General features: G+C 38.6%; 1 protein-coding gene across 2 annotated transcripts in view; it reads right to left on the bottom strand.

The window, feature by feature from the left end:
* LOC143020841 (large ribosomal subunit protein uL10m-like) overlaps positions 1–19,958 on the bottom strand; it is a 30,197-nt gene extending 10,239 nt beyond the window's left edge. Inside the window, exons 1-4 of one of the 2 annotated variants that reach the window (XM_076177675.1) lie at positions 19,329–19,907; positions 15,499–15,600; positions 14,000–14,188; positions 10,978–11,127 (exon numbers count right to left, since the gene is read on the bottom strand). In XM_076177675.1, the coding sequence (XP_076033790.1) occupies positions 11,050–11,127; positions 14,000–14,188; positions 15,499–15,600; positions 19,329–19,706 (747 nt within the window). In that variant the 5' untranslated portion in view covers positions 19,707–19,907 and the 3' untranslated portion in view covers positions 10,978–11,049. Of the gene's footprint in view, positions 1–10,977; positions 11,128–13,999; positions 14,189–15,498; positions 15,601–19,328 lie in introns of those variants that run through there. The other variant, XM_076177676.1, reaches the window with a different exon arrangement.
* Between the last annotated feature and the right edge of the window lie 639 nt (positions 19,959–20,597).

The following is a 20,597-nucleotide window of genomic DNA, read 5'->3' as shown; positions in this document are numbered from 1 at the left end:
AGAAATAAGATCGTTTTTGTGATTGGCTGGACTGGAGTATGTTCGAGACATTTTCTTCCCTTTAGTGATTGTCGTCGAGTCTACGTAGCATCTAGGTGCAGATTTGCAAATCCAATATGGCTGACCTCCAGGAGAGTTATCAATCACACTGGGCTATTTTTCCTCCGACATCATCCTACCTCCGAAGTCGTAAACGAAACACCTCAAAGTGAATTCCAAACTGAAACCTGTGAAAAGTCTGCGTTAAACTTACTCACTACGGTAGATATAACAAAAGAAAAAATTAAAAGGTGTATAGACAAACTCAAAGTTAATAAAACACCAGGTCCTGACGGTTGGCATCCAAGAATCTTAAAGGAAATGAAAAATGAGATTGTTGTTCCATTAGAAATTATTTTCAAGAAATCCATCATATCCAGAGATGTCCCAAGAGAATGGAAGCTAGCTAACGTTACTCCCATATTCAAAAAAGGTGACAAAAAGAAACCAAATAACTATAGGCCTATAAGTTTGACTTCAATCGTAGGAAAAATAATGGAAACTATCATCAGAGATGCTATCGAACATCATTTAGAAAGTAATCGTTTGATAAATGATAGCCAGCATGGTTTCAGACGGAAACGTTTTTGCGTGACTAACTTACTCGAATTCTACAACACAGTTATCTCGAATTATGACAAAAGAAACAATATAGATTTAATATATCTAGACTTTGCAAAAGCTTTTGATACCGTCCCACACGAAAGACTACTTACTAAACTAGCTTTGCATGGAATAAGTGGTAGCCTATTAGGTTGGACTAGTAATTGGTTGAATGGTCAAAAACAGAGAGTTGTTTTAAATGGAAAAACTTCTGGATGGAAAAGTGTTGCAAGTGGAGTTCCTCAGGGTTCCGTTCTTGGGCCACTTCTATTCATAGTATATATAAATGATATAGACCATGGACTAAAATCTACTGTTTCCAAATTTGCTGATGATACAAAACTGTGCGGAGTGGCAAATGATCACTCAATCAAACAAATTAGATATTCAAGAAGATTTAGATCAATTACAGCAATGGTCTGAAAAGTGGCTAATGAAATATAACACAAGTAAATGCAAGGTAATGCACATAGGTAAAAATAACAGTAAGTACGATTACAAGTTATTTGGAAATTCGTTAACAAAAGTGGATAGTGAAAAAGATCTCGGCGTAATTATCAGTAGCGACCTCAAATCATCCAAGCAATGTATTTCAGCCTCTGAGAAAGCAAATAAGATTCTGGGACTGATTGCGCGATCTTTTGATTTCAAAAGTCCATCACTCATTAACAAGCTATATAAATCGTTAGTTCGTCCACATTTGGAATATGCTGTTTCCGTATGGTCACCGAATCTCATTAAAGACATTGACAGACTGGAAAAAGTACAACGGCGAGCCACAAAACTGATTCCAAATATAAAAAATAAATCATATGAAAATCGACTAAAGCACATGAATTTGTTTTCCCTAAAAAAGCGTAGACTCAGAGGTGACTTGATACAGGTCTTTAAGATTTTAAAGGGAATTGACAACATCAAAAGTGACAAAATGTTCACATTGAATGAGAATCAGACAAGAAACAATGGTCTCAAACTGTCCGGAAATAGATTCAATTTTGAAGTAGGTAGAAACAACTTTGCCAACCGTGTAGTTAATGAATGGAATAAACTTCCTGCACAGGTAGTGCAATGTAGTTCAGTTCAAAGCTTTAAGAATCATTTAGATAAATACTTAAGATGCTGTAATGATTATAATTTATCTTATATTATCTGTTTTTGTTTTTTTATCATTTGTCTGTCTGATTTTCATTTATTATTAGTTATATGTTAATTTATTATTTACTATTTACCTGTTTGTTTATCATTTTAACTATACATATGCATTTATTTATGTATTTTATTTGTTATTTACATTATTATAGTTTTTATTTATTATTTTATTACTAATATGATTTTTTTTTTTGGCATCCGACCTAGATATGGATCAAAAGGTCTCCTGTCGGCATGCTCCGCCTTTGTAATCCTTTGTACATCACGTCGCATATAATTTCTATAGTTTTAAAACATCTTTCTTTCCACGTGTTTAGAAATTTTCTCAGAATGTCTCGTACAACACAATTGTCAAAATTCATCGTCTCTTCTATATTCTTAAAACGTTTCTCTATACATGTATTTAAAGATTTTCTCGTAATGTTTCGCTCAGTTTTGATAGCGCAATTGTCAAAATTCATCATCTTTTCTTCTTACAACTATTTTCTTACAACAGTTTCCCTGATACCATGACATCTTTACCTTTCATGTCTTAAACTAGGCAAAAACACCGTCGATTTCCATCTTCACACTAGGGAAAAACACCGTCGATTTCCATCTTTACACTAGGCAAAAATACCGACGATTTCCTCCTTGACACAGGGCAAAACTGCCGTCGATTTCCATCTTCACACTAGGCAAAAATACCGTCGATTACTATCTTCACACTAAGCAAAACTGCTGGCGATTTTCATCCTCACACTAGGCAAAATACCGTCGATTACTATCTTCACACTAAGCAAAACTGCCGGCGATTTTCATCTGCACACTAGTCAAAATATAGTCGATTTCCATCTTCACACTAGGCAAAAATACCGTCGATTTTCATCTTAACATTGAGCAAAAATACCGTAGATTTTCATCTTCACATTAAGCAAAAATACAGTCGATTTCCACCTTCACACTAGGCAAAAATAGTTGATTTCCATGTTCACACTGAGCAAAACTGCCGTTGATTTTCATCTTCACACTAGCCAAAATTACCGTAGATTTTTATCTTTATACCAGGCAAAAATGCCGTCAATTTCCATTTTCACATTAGGCAAAATGCCGTCGATTTTGGTTTTCTATGTCGACGTCATGCTTCACATTTATTTTTTGTTTTATTCGCGACGACCATACACTAGGACCGAAAAATCTTCCCGCTCTCTGATGCCGACGTTATGATGTCATGTCGCATCTATAATTTTAAAAAATCTTTCTTTCCACGTGTTTAGAAATTTTCTCAGAATGTCTCGTACAACACAATTGTCAAAATTCACCGTCTCTTCTATATTTTTAGAACGTTTCTCTTTACATGTATTAAAGTATTTTCTCGTAATGTTTCTCTCAGTTTTGATAAGATTATAATTGTCAAAATTCATCATCTTTTCTTCTTACAACATTTTTCTCTACACGGCTCTCTCAGAATGTTTCGTTCGGTGTTACGTGTGGCCACGTACTGACCTGAAAATTTCGTGTCCTGATACCATGACATCTTTACTTTTCATGTTGTCTTAAACTAGACAAAAACACCGTCGATTTCCATCTTCACATTAGGCAAAAATATCGTCGATTTCCTCCTTGACACAGGGCCGTCGATTTCCATCTTCACACTAGGCAAAACTACCGTCGATTACTATCTGCTCACTAAGCAAACCTGCCGGCAATTTTCATCTTCGCACTAGGCAAAATACCTTCGATTTCTATCTTCACACTAAGCAAAACTGCCGTCGATTTCCATCTTCACATTAGGCAAAAATACCGTCGATTTTCAACTTCACACAAGGCAAAAAATGCCGTCGATTTCTATGTTCACACTGGGCAAAAATACCGTTGACTTCCATGTTCACACTAAGCAAAACTGCCGTCGATTTCCATCTTCACACTGGGCAAAATACCGTTGATTTCCATGTTCACACTAAGCAAAACTGCCGTCGATTTCCATCTGCACACTAGGCAAAAATACCGTCGACTTTCATCTTCACACTAGGCAAAAATACTGTCGATTTTGATCTTCACACTAGGCAAAAATACCGTCGATTTCCATCCTCACACTGGGCAAAAATATCGTTGATTTCCATATTCACACTAAGCAAAACTGCCGTCGATTTCCACCTTCACGCTAGGCAAAACTGCCGTCGATTTCCATGTTCACACTAGGCAAAATTACCGTCGATTTTTATCTTCACACTAGGCAAAACTGCCGTCGATTTCCATGTTCACACTAGGCAAAATTACCGTCGATTTTTATCTTCACACTAGGCAAAAATGCCGTCGATTTCCATCTTCATACTAGGCAAAATGCCGTCGATTTTGGTTTTTTATGCCGACGTCTTCCTTCACATTTATTTTTTGTTTTATTCGCGATGACCATACACAAGGACCAAAAAATATTTCCGCGCTCTGATGCCGACGTTATGACGTCATGTCGCATATATTTTCTATATTTTTAAAACATCTTTCTTTCCACGTGTTCAGAAATTTTCTCAGAATGCCTCGTTCAACACAATTGTCAAAATTCATTGTCTCTTCTATGAACACAATTGTCAAAATTCATCATCTTTTCTTCTTAAAACAGTTTTCTCTAAACGGCTCTCTCAGAATGTTTCGTTCGGTGTTACGTAAGGCCACTGCTGACCTGAAAATCTCGTTCCCTGATACCATTACATCTTTAACTCTCATGTCGTCTTAAGCTAGGCAAAAACACCGTCGATTTCCATCTTCACACTAGGCAAAAATACCGTTGATTTCCTCCTTGACACAGGGCAACACCGACGTCGATTTCCATCTTCATACTACGCAAAAATACCGTCGATTACTATCTTCACACTAAGCAAAACTGCCGGCGATTTTCATCTTCACACTAGGCAAAATACCGTTGATTACTACCTTCACACTAGGCAAAAATGTCGTCGATTTTCATCTTCACACTAGGCAAAAATACAATTTCCATCTTCACACTAGGCAAAAATACCGTTGATTTCCATGTTCACACTAAGCAAAACTGCCGTCGATATCCATCTTCATACTAGGCAAAATTACCGTCGATTTTTATCTGCACACTATTAAAAAATGCCGTCAATTTCCATCTTCACATTAGGCAAAATGTAGTCGATTTTGGTTTTTTATGTCGACGTCTTCCTACACATTTATTTTTTGTTTTATTCGCGATGACCATACACAAGGACCGAAAATCTTCCCGCGCTCTGATGCCGACGTTATGACGTCACGTCGCATATTTTTTCTAAATTTTTAAAACATTTTTCCACGTGTTTAAAAAAATCTCAGAATGTCTCGTTCAACACAATTGTCAAAACTCATCGTCTCTTCCATACTTTTAAAACGTTTCTCTTCACATGTATTTAAAGATTTTCTCGTAATGTTTCGCTCAGTTTGAATAAGAACACAATTGTCAAAGTTCATCGTCTTTTCTTCTTAAAACAGTTTTCTCTACACGCCTTTCTCAGAATGTTTCGTTCAGTATTACGTAAGGCCACGTGCTGACCTGAAAATTTCGTTCCCTGATACCATGACATCTTTACCGTTCATGTCGTCTTAAACTAGGCAAAAATACCGTCGATTGCTATCTTCACACTAAACAAAACTCCCGGCTATTTTCATCTTCACACTAGGCAAAATACCGTCGATTACTATCATCACACTAAGCAAAAATGCCGGCGATTTTCATCTTCACACCAGGCAAAAATACAATTTCCATCTTCACACTAGGCAAAAATACAGTTGATTTCCATGTTCACACTGAGCAAAACTGCTGTCGATTTCCATCTTCACACTAGGCAAAATTACCGTCGGTTTTTATCTTCACACTAGGCAAAAATGCCGTCAATTTCCATTTTCACATTAGGCATAATGTCGTCGATTTTGGTTTTCTATGTCGACGTCTTGCTTCATATTAATTTTTAGTTTTATTCGCGATGACCATACACAAGGACCGAAAAATCTTCCCGCGCTCTGATGCCGACGTTATGACGTCACGTCGCATCATATTTTTTATCATATTCTTAAAACATCTTTCTCTCCACGTGATTAAAAAAAAAATCAGAATGTTTCGTTCAACACTATTGTCAAAATTCATCGTCTCTTCTATATTTTTAAAACATTTCTCTTTACATGTATATAAAGATTTTCTCGTAATGTTTCACTCATTTTAAGGCTTGATTCACACTATCGGTCCGGTCGCGCTCCTCTCTCAGTCCGGTCCAATATTGTCTCACTAATTTCAGTGGAAGCATTCACACTGGCGCTCTTGCTCTGCTCTCGCTCCGGTCACGGTTCCGTCAAAAGATACTTTTACTGGAGCGAGAGCGTGAGCGCCAGTGTGAACTCAGTTGCCACGGTCCTGTTCCTCCTGCTCCACTCCAGTCGAGATTTAGCCTTTATATAATTAAGTAGTGTTACCTTCTGTCCTACCAAACCATGGATAACACTGGGGAACACTCATTTTGTTGCATTTAAAAAAAGACTTTTCTATAGTCAACTTGAGTGTGCTGATTTCAAATCTGAAGTCGGGTTTTGTCTGCAAGCTACAGATTTTATGCAATTTGACATTTTTATTTATTTTTTAAATTTTCGTTATTATAGGAAATTGCAATATCAGCCACAATTCTTTTGTTCACTTGAATCTCAAAACAGTATGAAAGCCATTTCTGTACATTTATTAAGGCAAAAGAAACAGAACATTAACAGAACATCTATCCCAAAGTTAGATTAGCATCCTTCAGAACATCACCACAGCTGATGGAAGCTTATCAATTTCTTTGTGTATTTTTTTTCAGGCAGGAATTTGCGTTTGTAACTTTTGCGTTTGTACATTTCATCTGGGCAATTTCGTTTAATGCTCCAGCAGTAGTCAGCCATCATACTTTTGTCCCAGCGCCCTTGGTAGCGTTCTTCCATGATCTTTAGGTCTTGGTGGAATCGTTCTCCTTGTTCGTCACTCACAGCCCCCAGGTTGTCAGGGAACTGATCAAGGTGGCTGTTCAAAAAATGAAGCTTGATGCTCATGTTGCACCCGAGATCACGAAAAGCGAGGAGCATTCTGTTCACAAGTTCACTGTAGTTCTCCGCCTTATTGTTTCCAAGGAAGTTCTGAACGACTGCCACAAAGGATAACCATGCTGCCCTTTCTAAAGCGGTCATCTTAGCAACAAACTGATCATCACGAATTAGGGTTCGAATCTGTGGGCCATCAAACACGCCTGCTTTGATCTTCTCAAATGATAACCCTGGTAAAGCTGTGATGATGTGTTGGAAACATTCACCTTCGGTTTCCAGTGCCTTGACAAATTGTTTCATCAAACCTAATTTGATGTGAAGAGGAGGAAAGATGATCTTATCTCTGTTTACAATTGGGTCTTGTATGATATTTGGCATGCCTGCTTCAAGGGTGTCACGAATAGGCCAGTCCTTCTGGACCCAATGTCTGTCTCGTGCTCGGCTGTCCCACATACAGAGGAAACATGGAAACTTGGTGAAACCTTTCTGTTGTCCAAGAAGAAAGTTGACCATCTTTAAGTCTACACAAATTATCCAATTGTGCTCATGATACTTTAATAAGTCCATGACCATTCTCATATCATCATAGTCTTCCCACAAATGCACTGAGTGACTGACAGGTACTGCTCCATAAACATTGCCATTATGTAAAAGAACACACTTTAGACTGCGTTTTGAACTGTCTAAAAAGAGTCTCCATTCAGCAGGACTATAGTAAGGTACACCCAGTTCTTTGAGAAGCCCTGAGATGTCATGGCAGTAAACAAACTGTCTGTCTTTTGAAAAGAAGGTCACAAAAAGCTGGTCACGCTTTCTGAAATATGATACTTTAGCAGAGTGATCAACAAGATTTCTGCCTTGTAATCTTGATGCCAAAAGCTCTGCTGCTTTCTTTGAAAGACCTAAATCCCGCACTAAATCATTCAGTTCAGCCTGGGGAAGAGGCTTAGGGACGGGGAAAGGTTCAGTGTCTGAAGAACAGTCCTCCGATTGTGAACACTTTTCTGACAATTCACTGTCACAACTGTCTTGCTGGCTTGTATCATGTCCAATGTCTTTATCGTCCAATGAAGGCAAGCCTTTGAAAACTGGAACAGGTACTTCTTCAGAGTGCGGAACAGGCCGAATAGCTGAGGGAATGTTCGGATACGTAATCTTATGTCGGTTTTTCTTCCCAACACCCGTTGTGTTTACCATGCAGAAATAACAGTCAGTTACATGGTTGGTGGGTTCGCGCCAAATCATTGGAACTCCAAAAGGCAGACCTTTGCGTTTTCCTTTGGTCCAGTCTCGAAGCATTTCCTCACAATTGTGGCACACAACATGAGGAGCCCATTGCTTGTCTTGATCACCAAGATGAACTTCAAAATATGCCTTGTAGGCACGCTTGACGAACGAGGATATGTTACGTCTCTGACGATTGAGTGTGTAGCATCCACATATGTAGCAGAAGGCATCAGGCTTGTTTCTGCAATGATGTCTCATTCTGGAAGCCATGTTTGAACTGAAACAAAAGAAGAATGATCAAAATATTAGAAACTATCTATATATATGGACGTTAAAATGCTTATACATGGTTTACGCAAGTTCACATATGTACAATTTCATTAACCTCAAATTGCATACAAACTAGAGCTTTTAGAGAAAAACTATTTCAGATTTGGAATCAGTGCCTAAAACTCTTTCAAAATCCGTTAAAATATCCAATGCAACTCAAAGTTACTGAAAAAGTGTTCCCCTGTGTAATCCGAAGAAAACAATGGGATAATGAGCAAGTTAGAAAAATGATAAAAATACGTTTTCTTTTTATCTATCACTGATACAATGACAATGCGTACAGCTAGGATGTACATAAGGACCAACTGAATAAAATATAACCTACAAAACTTACTTTAATTTTGTGGATTTAGATGAAATGCTAAGAGAATTAGTCAAAAGGTAAACCAGAGCTGTATGACCTGACTTGGCTGCACTACTGTGATAACGTGGCGAAAAGAGGAAGCTGTGTTGAAATAAACAGGCAGCTGGGTTGTGAAGGTAAGAAATTCCATACAATAGCCTAATGTCCACTGTGGAAATGGATTTCCTATCCTCACTAAACAATTTTCCTATACAATAATGTTTGCATACTCATCATATTGCCAAGGCACTGAGAGAAAAAATACACATTATTAACCGAAGAAAGAAATTCCATATGTATAATAAAAGCCTATTATCCACTGCGGAAATGCATCTCCTTAGCTCACTCAACAAATATTCCTAACAAGTTTGTTTGTCTACCTATATTCTATCATTTTGCCAAGGCATTGATCCAGCTGGGGAGTTGAAATAATCTTTCAATGTTTCTTTCATGCCAAAAGCCTCCTTTGTAGCATTTCCCCCCCTTCCTCTCATTGGACGTACTGTGCCTGATGGAGGCATGACAACAGTATCTGGTAATGCAACAGCATTTGGGTGTATCAGATTGTGAAGTATGCATGTTGTTGTAATGATTGCATTAGCGTTAGAAGGCATAGCTTTAAGTTTCCTTAGATATATTCTGAAGGTTTGCACTAGAATACCAAATGTGCACTCAACTATCCTCCTGGCTCTAGATAATCTATAATTTAAAAATCCTCTTCTCTACCTTATGTTCAGTCTGTGAACCTGGGTAGGGCCTCATCAAATTTCTCTTCAGCGGGAAAGCCTCATCTCCCACTACAACGTATGGTGCAAGCACATCAGTGCCAGGAAGTGCAGCATCTTCTGGTACATTTCAGGTCATCTTCAATTTTGGATAGTATTTTCTCAAATGTTCCTTTGTTCATTCTGAAATAGCTGTGGACTTTATTCTCATCATCAATAAGACGAGGATGCAGAGTATGAAATTTCATTCAGTCTTCCTATCTTGCAACATAGGATGAACCCACAATCTCTTTCTTTTTCTATTTTGTTTTCCTTCTTCTTCTTCATCAAGTGCAATAGCGATTATTGCCAACTCGGCGTCAGAAAAGTCACACATCCTTCGTAACTGATGGTAAGACTTCTACTGGTGTCGAGGGAGGGGCAATGACGGGAGCGAGAGTGGACCGTATGTGTGAATACCTCAGAACCGAGAGCGGAGCGCGACTGGACCGATAGTGTGAATCAACCCTTAACGTTACATGGCTCTAGCACAGACTAATGCACTTATTCTCATAACCTGCTCTATTGGGAGGATTTTGGTTTTTGAACAATGTTATGGCAATTGTCAATGGGGGTAAATGTCCTAGGGGGCAATTGTCAATGGGGTAAATGTCCTAGGGGGCAATTGTCAATGGGGGAAATGTTCTAGGGGGCAATTGTCAATGGGGGAAATTGTCAACAGGGGGAAATGTCCTTGGGGGTAATTGTCCTCTGGGGGAAATGTCCTAGGGGGTAATTGTCCTAGGGGGCAATTGTCCTGATATGCTGTTGTTTTAGTGGTCACTTTCTGTTCCCAAGATTTTGTTTTATGCCATTTAGATATTCTATATATTTTCTTTTAATTGTTGATGTAACTTTGCTGTGGACATTGTGCTGTGTCTTGCTGCATTGCTTCTGACCCAGGGCTGTGGGTGGAAGACAAGATTGACCCTTCATCCAGGAGGAGCTAAGATGAGAGGGAGGCAAGGGTGATGGATGGGAGTGGGTATGTGCCTTCACTTGGCTACCACCCTTATAAGAGGGAAAAACCACTTGGTATACAGATAGAATTGTTGGATACACTGCAACAGAAATACAGTTTGATCTGGGTCATATGACAACGTTTGTACAGTGATAAGTATGCACCTTGGTCTTCTTTGATCACGTGTTGGACTCGTGATCGACAGCTATTTCCCTCCTGGAAGAGAGCTCAGAGCTCGTATGACCGATCTATGGGTAATGCTATGACCTTACACGCACACACACCCAACTCCCTGCCCACGAGAGTCAGAGTAACGACCCAAAGCGCAGTGATACCGAAATAATTTCGGCCCTGGGCAGGATTCAAACTAAGTACTGCGGGCACCACCATACTGGCAGTCCAGTGTTCTATCAACAGTGCCACCAAGTGTGTAAACAGTGTCACACTGCATTTGCAGCTGTCCTATCTCTTAACGTAAACATTATTCTACACACATCTAATAAGGGGATGAAAACAAATGAATGTGAAAAAAATTATTTAATAAACTCAAACTGCATCTGTACATTATAAACATTTCTAACAATAACTATCTCCCTTTACTCCTTCTTTTCTTCATCTTGAGGTGGCTGCGTCTGGTCTGAGATGAATCGGCTTAACGCAGACGACAATTCAGTCTGTAATAAAAGGAGATTTATTAGGTAGTTACATTTACTACTCCTAGTAGTTAGGTTGGAATGGGTGGGGGGATGAGGGGTGAGGTAGTATGTGTGAGAAAAAATTTGACGCAGCCCGGAGGGATTTCTCCCCGCCTTCTCCTTTTCTGCATGAGAAGACGGAGAGGGGGGGGGGTCGCCGATTATATGAAGCTGCCTTGCTGTGAATGTGCTGTGTCTTTCAACACTACTTGTGACCAGGGCAGTGGACAAGATATAGGGATGACCTGTCATCCAGGAGGTGTCAAGATGAGAGGGAGGGTGGAGGGGAGTGGAGTGTATTTAGGGATGGAATGGGTGGGAATGGTTTTTGTGCCTTTTTCTTTTTGGCTACCTCCCTTGTATGGGGGAAAAAGCCTTTGGCATATGTATGTACATTTACTACATGTACCTATATGCTGATCAAGAATATAAAACAGATTCAAAATCATCTAAGAAATCTATAAGCACAAAAATATAAAATGGTAATATTAACAATTCATAGCCTTAATGTTGTCTATACAGGAACCTTGCAGTCATTAGGTATACTACTACAACTGATTGTAGTATACAGGAAAGGAGCTAAGCTAACCCATCTCTTTTCCTCAATACATCATATATACATACATACATATACCAAAGGCTTTTTCCCCCTACACAGGGGGGAGCCAAAAAAGAAAAAGGCATAGAAACCACTCCCACCCATTCCATTTCCTATATATTCCACTCCCCTCCACCCTCCTCCCTCCCTCGTATATACATACCGGACTTTTATTTCGGTATGAACCTGTCTCTTAAGCTTTAATAGTTTGGGAATGCTAACTGCGGCCAAACTAAAGAGGAATGCACCGAGGAACATGCCCAGCTCCTCAGATGAAGCTGACACAGAGAAACCTTGGGCCCAGTTTTAAGATGAGGTGTCAAGCCCTTCAAGGTCCACCTCCATATGGAAGACCCCATCAAGGACAACCTCCAACTGGAGGACCCCTTCAAGGTCAACCTCAAAATGGAAGATCCCTTCAAGGTCAACCTCCAAATGGAAGATCCCTTCAAGGTCAACCTCCAAATGGAAGAACCCCCTTCAAGGTCAACCTCCAAATGGAAGACCCCTTCAAGGTCAACCTCTAAATGGAAGACCCCTTCAAGGTCCACCTCCAACTGGAGGACCCCTTCAAGGTCAACCTCCAAATGGAAGACCCCTTCAAGGTCAACCTCCAAATGGAAGACCCCCCTTTCAAGGTCAACCTCCAAATGGAAGACTCCCCTTTCAAGGTCAACCTCCAAATGGAAGACCCCCCCCCCTTTCAAGGTCAACCTCCAAATGGAAGACCCTTTCAAGGTCAACCTCCAAATGAAAGACCTCTTCAAGGTCAATCTCCTAATGGACGCAAGTTCACAGGGTTTCAAGATGGATGGGAGGGAGACGATTCTATCTGACATCCTTCCAACAGAACTAGCCTATGCTAATTCCCACTATTGGTCCTTCTACTATGAATCATTTTATAATGTATTGAACCATGCAGTACGAGTATTTGTTTTGTTATCATTTGTCTGTTTGTTTATTATTATTTGCTTCATTCACATTTATTATTAGTTATGTCAATTTATTATTATTTACTATTTACATTTTTATTACTTAACTATACCTATGCATTCATTTATTTATTCTATTTATTATTATTTATATTATATTTTTTATTTATTTATTTATCATTATTATAATACTTTTTTTCATCCAACCTAGTTATGGACCAAAAGGTTTCCTGTCGGCAATGCTCCGCCTTTGTAAAATCCTACAAGTGTCTTTCATGTTAGGCATATACTTTCTCTATAACAAATTATATATTAGTGTTTCCTTAAGATCCACAGACTGGAAACCTCCAGCTTCTTAGAAGTCATCAATGGTCCTATCAATTTTACCTGAGAATCATTTGACAGCTATGAGTTGTCATTCACCATTGTCTTGGATCACAAGTTGGACTCGTGATCGGCAGTTATTACCCTCCTGGAGGAAAGTTCAGAGCTCATATATGCCTAATCTATGGGTAATACTGTGACCTTACACACACACACACACTCCCAACTCCCCATCCACAAAAACTGAAGTACTAGCTCACACTGCAGCAATAATAAAGTTATTTCAGTCCTGGGTGGTATCTGAACTCAGACCGCTGGAACATAAGAATGAATGAGATTGCAAGAGACCATAAGGCCTACACTAAGCCGTTTCATGCTCATTACCACCTGTCATACCTATCCATAAAGTTGTCTAACCATTTCTTAATACAGCAACAGTAGTTGCGAATGCTACCACTGCACCATCAAGCCATGTATTTACCTAGTTGTATCTAACAGGAAGGGGAGCTACGCTCATGGTGTCCTGTCTTTGCATTTCGCAGTGTCTAGTTTGCTCTTAAATTCGTGTATGGTTTTTGCACACATTATTAGTGTGGGACAAAGGACAGACCGAATGACTTGATAATAAGGCTTTACACAGGAGGTAGCCAAAAGACAAAGGCATAGAAACCACTCCCACCTATTCCATCCCCTACATACATACATATACATATACCAAAGGCTTTTTTTCCCCCTTACACAGGGGGGGAGCCAAACACTCATAGACCAACACCTTTGTATGATGTCTATTAAAACAACCACCTCCCACGATTCAGTGCGATCAGTGCCCTCGATTGTTCAGGGCATAAATTGGCCTTATGAGTCATGAGAAGGCTCACCACCCTGACAATAACTAACCTATTATGACCCCCTCATCTATTCAATCTTCTATTGGGACTGGAAACTATGATACTCGGATACGAGTACATGCCGATGATTGTTAGAACAAATACACTACCTGGTGGTGTGTGAGGTTATACGAGATCCTCTGTGCAGGAGCGCCTAAAATACCGACGAGCTGTCCTTGGAGCACCTCTAGCGGCGGCAGAGCTGCGTAGCGTTTCAAGTCTGTGACGCTCATGAGTCGGCCTTCAACCAAAGCTCCCATCAGTATAACGCCTGGCATCTTCTTCTCCAACTTTAATAGCTACCAAAAGAACAAATACAATGTTTGAAAGTTGCACTAGTCTTTTTTCTTTACATCTCTGAATTTATAATGTGTTATTATTATTATCATTTATTTTTTTTTTGTCACTTATAATAGCTATCAAAAGAATAAATAAAGTTAGACAGTTCCACTAGTCTTTCTTTTTTTTTAAGATCTCTGAATCTAAAAGGTATTCATTTTTTTTTTAGGTCACTTATAATACCTATCAAAAGAACAAATACAAAGTTATAAAGTTGTACTAGTCTTTTTTCTTTACATCTCTGAATTTATAATGTACTATTTTCTTTTAAGGTCACTTATAATAGCTATCAAAAGAACAAATACAAATTTAGAAAGTTCCACTAGTCTTTTTTTTAAACATCTCTGAATTTATAATGTACTATTTTTTTTTTTTTAAGGTCACTTATAATAGCTATCAAAAGAACAAATGCAAAGTTAGAAAGTTCCATTAATCTTTTTTTTTTAAATCTTTGAATCTATAATGTACTATTTTTTTTAAAGATCAATTATAATAATACATACATACATATACCAAGGGCTTTTTCCCCTTACAAGGGAAGTAACCAAAGTCAAAAGGCATAACTCCACTCCCATTCACCACCCTTCCCTTTTTTCTTGGCTCCTCATGGATGATGGGTCATCCTTACATCTCACCAACTGCCCTGGGTCATAAGCAATGCAGCAAGACAGAGCACGTCCACAGGAAAGCAGCTTCATTTAATTAGTGATTCCCCTCTCTCTGTCCTCTCATGCATAAAAAGAGGAAGACAGGGAGAAATCCTTTCAGGCTGCTTCAAAATATCATTCACACATACTCCCTCACTCCCCCCTATCCCACACCCACTTCCTTCCATGCATCACAGTATCATCCAGACACTAGTAACTTAAATAAAGAATAACCTATACACCAAGGGATTTTTTCCCCCCTTATTTGGGAGGTAGCCAAGTCAAAGGCACGTACCCACTCCCACCCACCACCCTTTCCTCCCTCTCATCTTAGTTCCTCTCTATCTCTCTTTTTTTTTTACACATAAAGAACCAAAGTAAGATAAAATAAGGACAGGGAATAGAGAGAAAGGAATAAGAAAGAGGTGAGCAAGAGAAAGTGTGAGAAAGGAAAGGGATGGAATAGAGATAACCTTTATTTTAGGTATTTGCACCTGAATCGATATACTGTAGTTTCTTCCCAATTTGCACTCTTTTTCTCATTTATTCCTGATTGGAGAGACATGACCAAGTAAAAATAACATATACTGTCAATTATGTTGAGCTGTGCGATAACTTCTAACCTTTGCAACGGAGTTCTCCTCACTCACGACTGTTGCCGTGTGCGACTGATAGAGAGGCAGAAGTGGTTCGTAGTAAGTTCCGCTCATTGCAAGCTTTGCAACCTAAAATGGAGAAAAAAAAATATATAAGGATTACATAGCTTTAACAGAATATATATAAATGATTCTCTTATCCATCTTGCTTGTCCACAATGTGCTGGTGGTCATGGTAAAAGTCGACAAGGGCTGTCACCAGCCGACAACAGGCTAAAAAATGCCGAAAACTGAATGGATTGCTGACAAAATAATTTGTTTTCAATTCTTTGTGTTGTATTGCATTCCTGCACAAATATTTAGCACATTTGAATGAACAGATCATGTAATACATTCAAGTTTAGTTTGCCGACAACACATTGGACTTGTCGCTGCCATCTTAGCTAGTTCCAGTTTGGTTCAATCACCCTCCGCCAGGCGCGTTACCTGTCCCACCATTGATGCCATTTTGTGGGAATTTTCCACAAATTCGTGTGAGAAATTAGCTCACAAGGGATGTTTTGTGAGCAAATTATATGTTGCAATAAACTTTTTTCTGTATATAATAATTCCCTCTTTTTGTGGGGGAAAATGTGGAAATCCAGACTTCCTTGTGGGAATTTTGTGGAAAAAATCTCGCTCATTTGCGGGAACTGGCATAGATCACAGTGGCAACACTGCACAGTCCTACCAACCTGAAGAGCTAGAGAGAAGTTAGGTTAGGTTAGGTTTCAAGACTGTTGTCAGCTGGTGGTGGCTCTTGTCGGCTTTTACCACAACCCTCTGCTGGCTCTCATCACTGACATTGGTCCTAGGCAGTGCATGTGTTTGTGTACACACACACAAAGCAAAGTGAGAGACAGGCTCAAACCTATTTTTACAATGCAGCATTGTATATTCCCTGCTGATAAGAATAAAGTTGGACTCCTACTTGTTTTGATTCCCAAGCCCCAAGATCCTATAATAATTACAAGATAGTGCAAGCGTACCTACATGAAATCTGCATTAAACATTATAAAATAATAAAGAAAGGATAACTGATTTTCCCATTGTCATTAATCGTGTAATTACTAGAACTAACCAATTACCCTCTTCATTAACAAGGGTGCCACAGAGATGAATAAAATCATCTCTCAATAAAGTAATAGAGCAAACGGTAAATCTTTAGTTTACACCACGGGAGGAATATAGCAATAGAAAATTAAATATTAATTTTGTAAATTAAAATGTATCAACGTAATATGCAATTTTGTGTGCTGAAATGAAATTAAAAATACCTTGCTACAAACTAAATATGCTAATGAACGAAGTCGGTAGCATAGGATCGGGACGCCATGTTTGTTATGGTAGATGCCAATGTCGAAGAAATGAAAGGATGATAAATTCATCTAAGGTAAACTAAACTAAACTAAACTAACCTAACCTGTAAATCTTTAGTTTCGACCATGGGAGGAATATAGCAATAGAAACTTAAAAATTAATTTGTATACTCCGCAAGCTGAATGGTTGAAAAGCCCGCCGTCTCTCACAAGGACGAGCCGGATGACATCTAATTTGCAGGTAATGATTTATTAAACACAGGTTAGGTTAGGTTAGTTTAGTTTACCTCAGACGAATTTATCATCCTTTCATTTCTTCGATGTCGGCATCTACCATAACAAACATGGCGTACCATTCGTCGTACACGACTTCGTTACTAAAGACATCTATTTTAGCACCTTTTTTTGTTTTTCATTTCCGCACACATAATTGCATATTACGTTGCTACATTTTAATTTACAAAATTAATATATAATTTTCTATTGCTATATTCCTCCCATGGTCGAAACTAAAGATTTACCAAGCAAACCTGTAGAGAAAGGATAAACAAAATCTATGCTTTGATTGCACAGGGGGTGGCTTGGAGATAAAAATTTAAAAGTCTAATGGAACCCAGATTACAATGAAAAATGCCACTGGTATGGAAATGGTTAGATTTTCAGACATTCATGTATTAACGCAAATTTTGTTTCAATCTAAGGACCTTCTCCTCAAGAGAGGTTCAACTAATGCTTACCCTCTGGAAGTCGCTTATCCAACCGATACTGGACTATTGTAGCCAACTCTGGTCACCACACAAATGCGGAGACATCCAGATGCTTGAAGCTGTCCAACGGAACTACACCAGGCGCATCAAAGGGATGCAAGATCTCAACTATTTGGATCGCCTGGGAGCACTAGGCCTATACTCTCAACAGAGGAGGAGAGAAAGATACAGGGCCATTTACACATGGAAAATCCTTGAGGGACTTGTTCCGGACCCCACGCCCTCTACAATCAAGCCATACCACAGTTAGGTAGGTCAAACACTACCAGAGGCGCCACCGTCGATGAGGAGCACAATAGCGCGTCATTTTATGCGCACGCCATGCAAATGGCCAAATTTACATACTGCCGGATATTTCATTCATACAAATGTTATGCGAGTGTATTTACTACGATCGTAGTAAATTTCAAACAATTACATCATCAGTTACATGTCGGTACATAAAAACATAAGATAAATATGGCGGCTTGCATTCAGCAGTAAATCGAAAATTGGTTTATGTTTCAGCGTAAAAAATGTGCTAAATAAATTCAGAGTTTTGGCAACTAACTAAAATAAAGGAAAAGTACTAGCCTCGTGGATTATTCTAATACCAAAATAAAGGCAGCGTGTTAGGGTAGAGCTGAGAAATCGGTGGTTTTAATTAGTTTTTTTTTCTATTGGGTCGGATTATCGGATAACAACATCAACATCCATCCCGCCATCTTATCAAACTTCACTCTATTAAGTTCCTTACTATTATGTTATTAGTGTAATAGACTTGTAGTTCAATTATTTCAACTATTTTCTTTAAAATGTGTGATTTTCATGTAATTTGATCAAAGAGAAGTTACGTTTTTATCTTCCGTAATATTACGGACCACAGCTACGATTTGTCCTGCCCGCTATCTATGATCACTGGTGGTATGGATCAAACTACACTATTATAGTGGAATTATTCAAACTATATTCTTTAAAACGTGTGATTTTAATGTAATTTGACGGTATTCGTAGCTGTGGTGGGTAATTTTGGAAAGGATAGAAACGTAATTCTATGATCAAATTACATGGAAATCACATATCTAATAGAAAATAGGTCAAATAATGCAAGCATATACTAAATTTTTATATAAAATTGTGCCTGTCAGTAAAAACCGTCATTGTTTATGTTTGATCGGTGATTAGTCAGACCGCACGTTTCGGCCCAATTTCCTGGGAAAAAATAGGCCTGATTTAATTCCATTCAAAATGCAATATCTCGAGAACTAGGACAGCTAGATGGATAATTCAAATTGCATTATACTCATAGCGACTTTCAGCATCCCATGAGAACTACTTCAGCTCAAATATCAGGAATTTCATTTTCATGTTGACCTAGCTACCACAGTATAAGGCATGGGCGGAAAGGATTAAGACCCTACTGGCAACCAGCCTAGGCCATGAGGGTCCAAAAATCTTCAACGCCCTCCCAAAGGAGGTGAGAGAGAAAACTAAATGCTCGGTGGACAGCTTCAAACACTGCCATCAGTAGGTTCTCTAAAAACACACTACCAGACCAACTGACCCTCGCAAGGAAGGACAACAGGACTGGCAGCAGCGGTAGTCCACTACGGCTGTAAGGATCGACCTCAGATCTTCACTAAGTAAACTAAGTAAGTAAGTAAATCTCTCCATATCAGGTAGCATTAATTTTATTCATACTACTGTACCTATTTAAACTGGGTAACACTTATTACAATTCCTTCTTACTTACTGTGTTGGAGTACCACAAGTACTTCATTTTGCTTTTGTGGAGAAGCAGTTTCATTTTGTAAATCTCCTTTTGGTCCATGGGATTTCTATGGAATATGGCAACCACTTTCGAGCTTTCCAAAATTTGATAGAATTCATTTGCCAAAATTCTTTCAAATGGATTTTCTTGTGCTTTTATAATTTTGGGTCTAACTGGTTTTATAGGTAGCAAGGGATTCAAGGATGTATCATAGACTGGCTTAGTAAGTTTCAAAGCAACAGCTCGCAGACGATGCGGTGGTATTGGTTTTCGTATATCTGGTGTGCGAGTTCTGAATCTAACCAATTGAGTTAACGGATTCCAACTGGTTAAAAGAGGCTTGCAAGGTAGGCCAGTCATGTCTAATTTCAAAATGCACGAAACTGGCACAGCGTACTTTCCTACTCTTTTTGTACTTCTCACACACTTTTTAGAAAAACATTACACCGGTCTCAGTTTGTCTACGATTCTGTTGTTTACATCAACACTCACTAACGAAAGAAATAACATCGTTTTTGTGATTGGCTGAACTGGAGTATGTCCGAAACAATTTCTTCCTTAACAGAGTTTCAACTTCAATTGATTCACAAAAAAACATTAAAGAGATGATGGATAAATAATGAAAAATAAATTAGAATGAACAGTGAATTCTTAAATAGACCATTCTAATAGTCTTCCCCCTTACACAACCCACCAATTAATTATGACAACAAAACTGTTCATAGATTCATATATGGATGACATAATTAATAGGGTGAAACGTGAGGTTGCTAAATAAGAAAAAAAAAAGATAAATTAAACCTCATATGATATAGGAACCGAGTTATGTAGGTGTAGTAAATAGTTTCATTTTTCAGTCTTGGTGTTTGTTTTCACCCTTTCTCTGTGGGACACTATGCCTCGACTTTTCTCCTTATTTTCACTAACCTAATTCCTCATTTTCATTGATGGTTTGCATAGCTTTTGCAGAAATTACGTCTAATAATTTCCTTAATTTGTATTATTTCGAGATTGTTTTTCATTTCCAACCACCTGAATAACAGTCTGTACTTTATAATTCACAAAAAAATGTCCGTTGACTTTTTATACTGGATAGTATAGTAGTTGCCATATGTTTGATTTTATTTATTTCAGTGTAAGATCATTGTGATGGTTTGGACACATGGAAAGGATGAGAGAAGAAAGATTAACAAAAGAGGTGTTGAAGGCAGAGGTGGACTGAGTGAACATGTGGGGGTGACCATGGATGGG

Source organism: Oratosquilla oratoria, chromosome 40, assembly GCF_046742065.1.
Source record: "Oratosquilla oratoria isolate Oo_2021 chromosome 40, ASM4674206v1, whole genome shotgun sequence".
In the NCBI taxonomy this organism is placed as follows: domain Eukaryota; kingdom Metazoa; phylum Arthropoda; class Malacostraca; order Stomatopoda; family Squillidae; genus Oratosquilla; species Oratosquilla oratoria.
The sequence above is the reverse complement of the archived record's forward strand: the minus strand, read 5'-3'. Positions and strand labels throughout refer to the sequence as shown.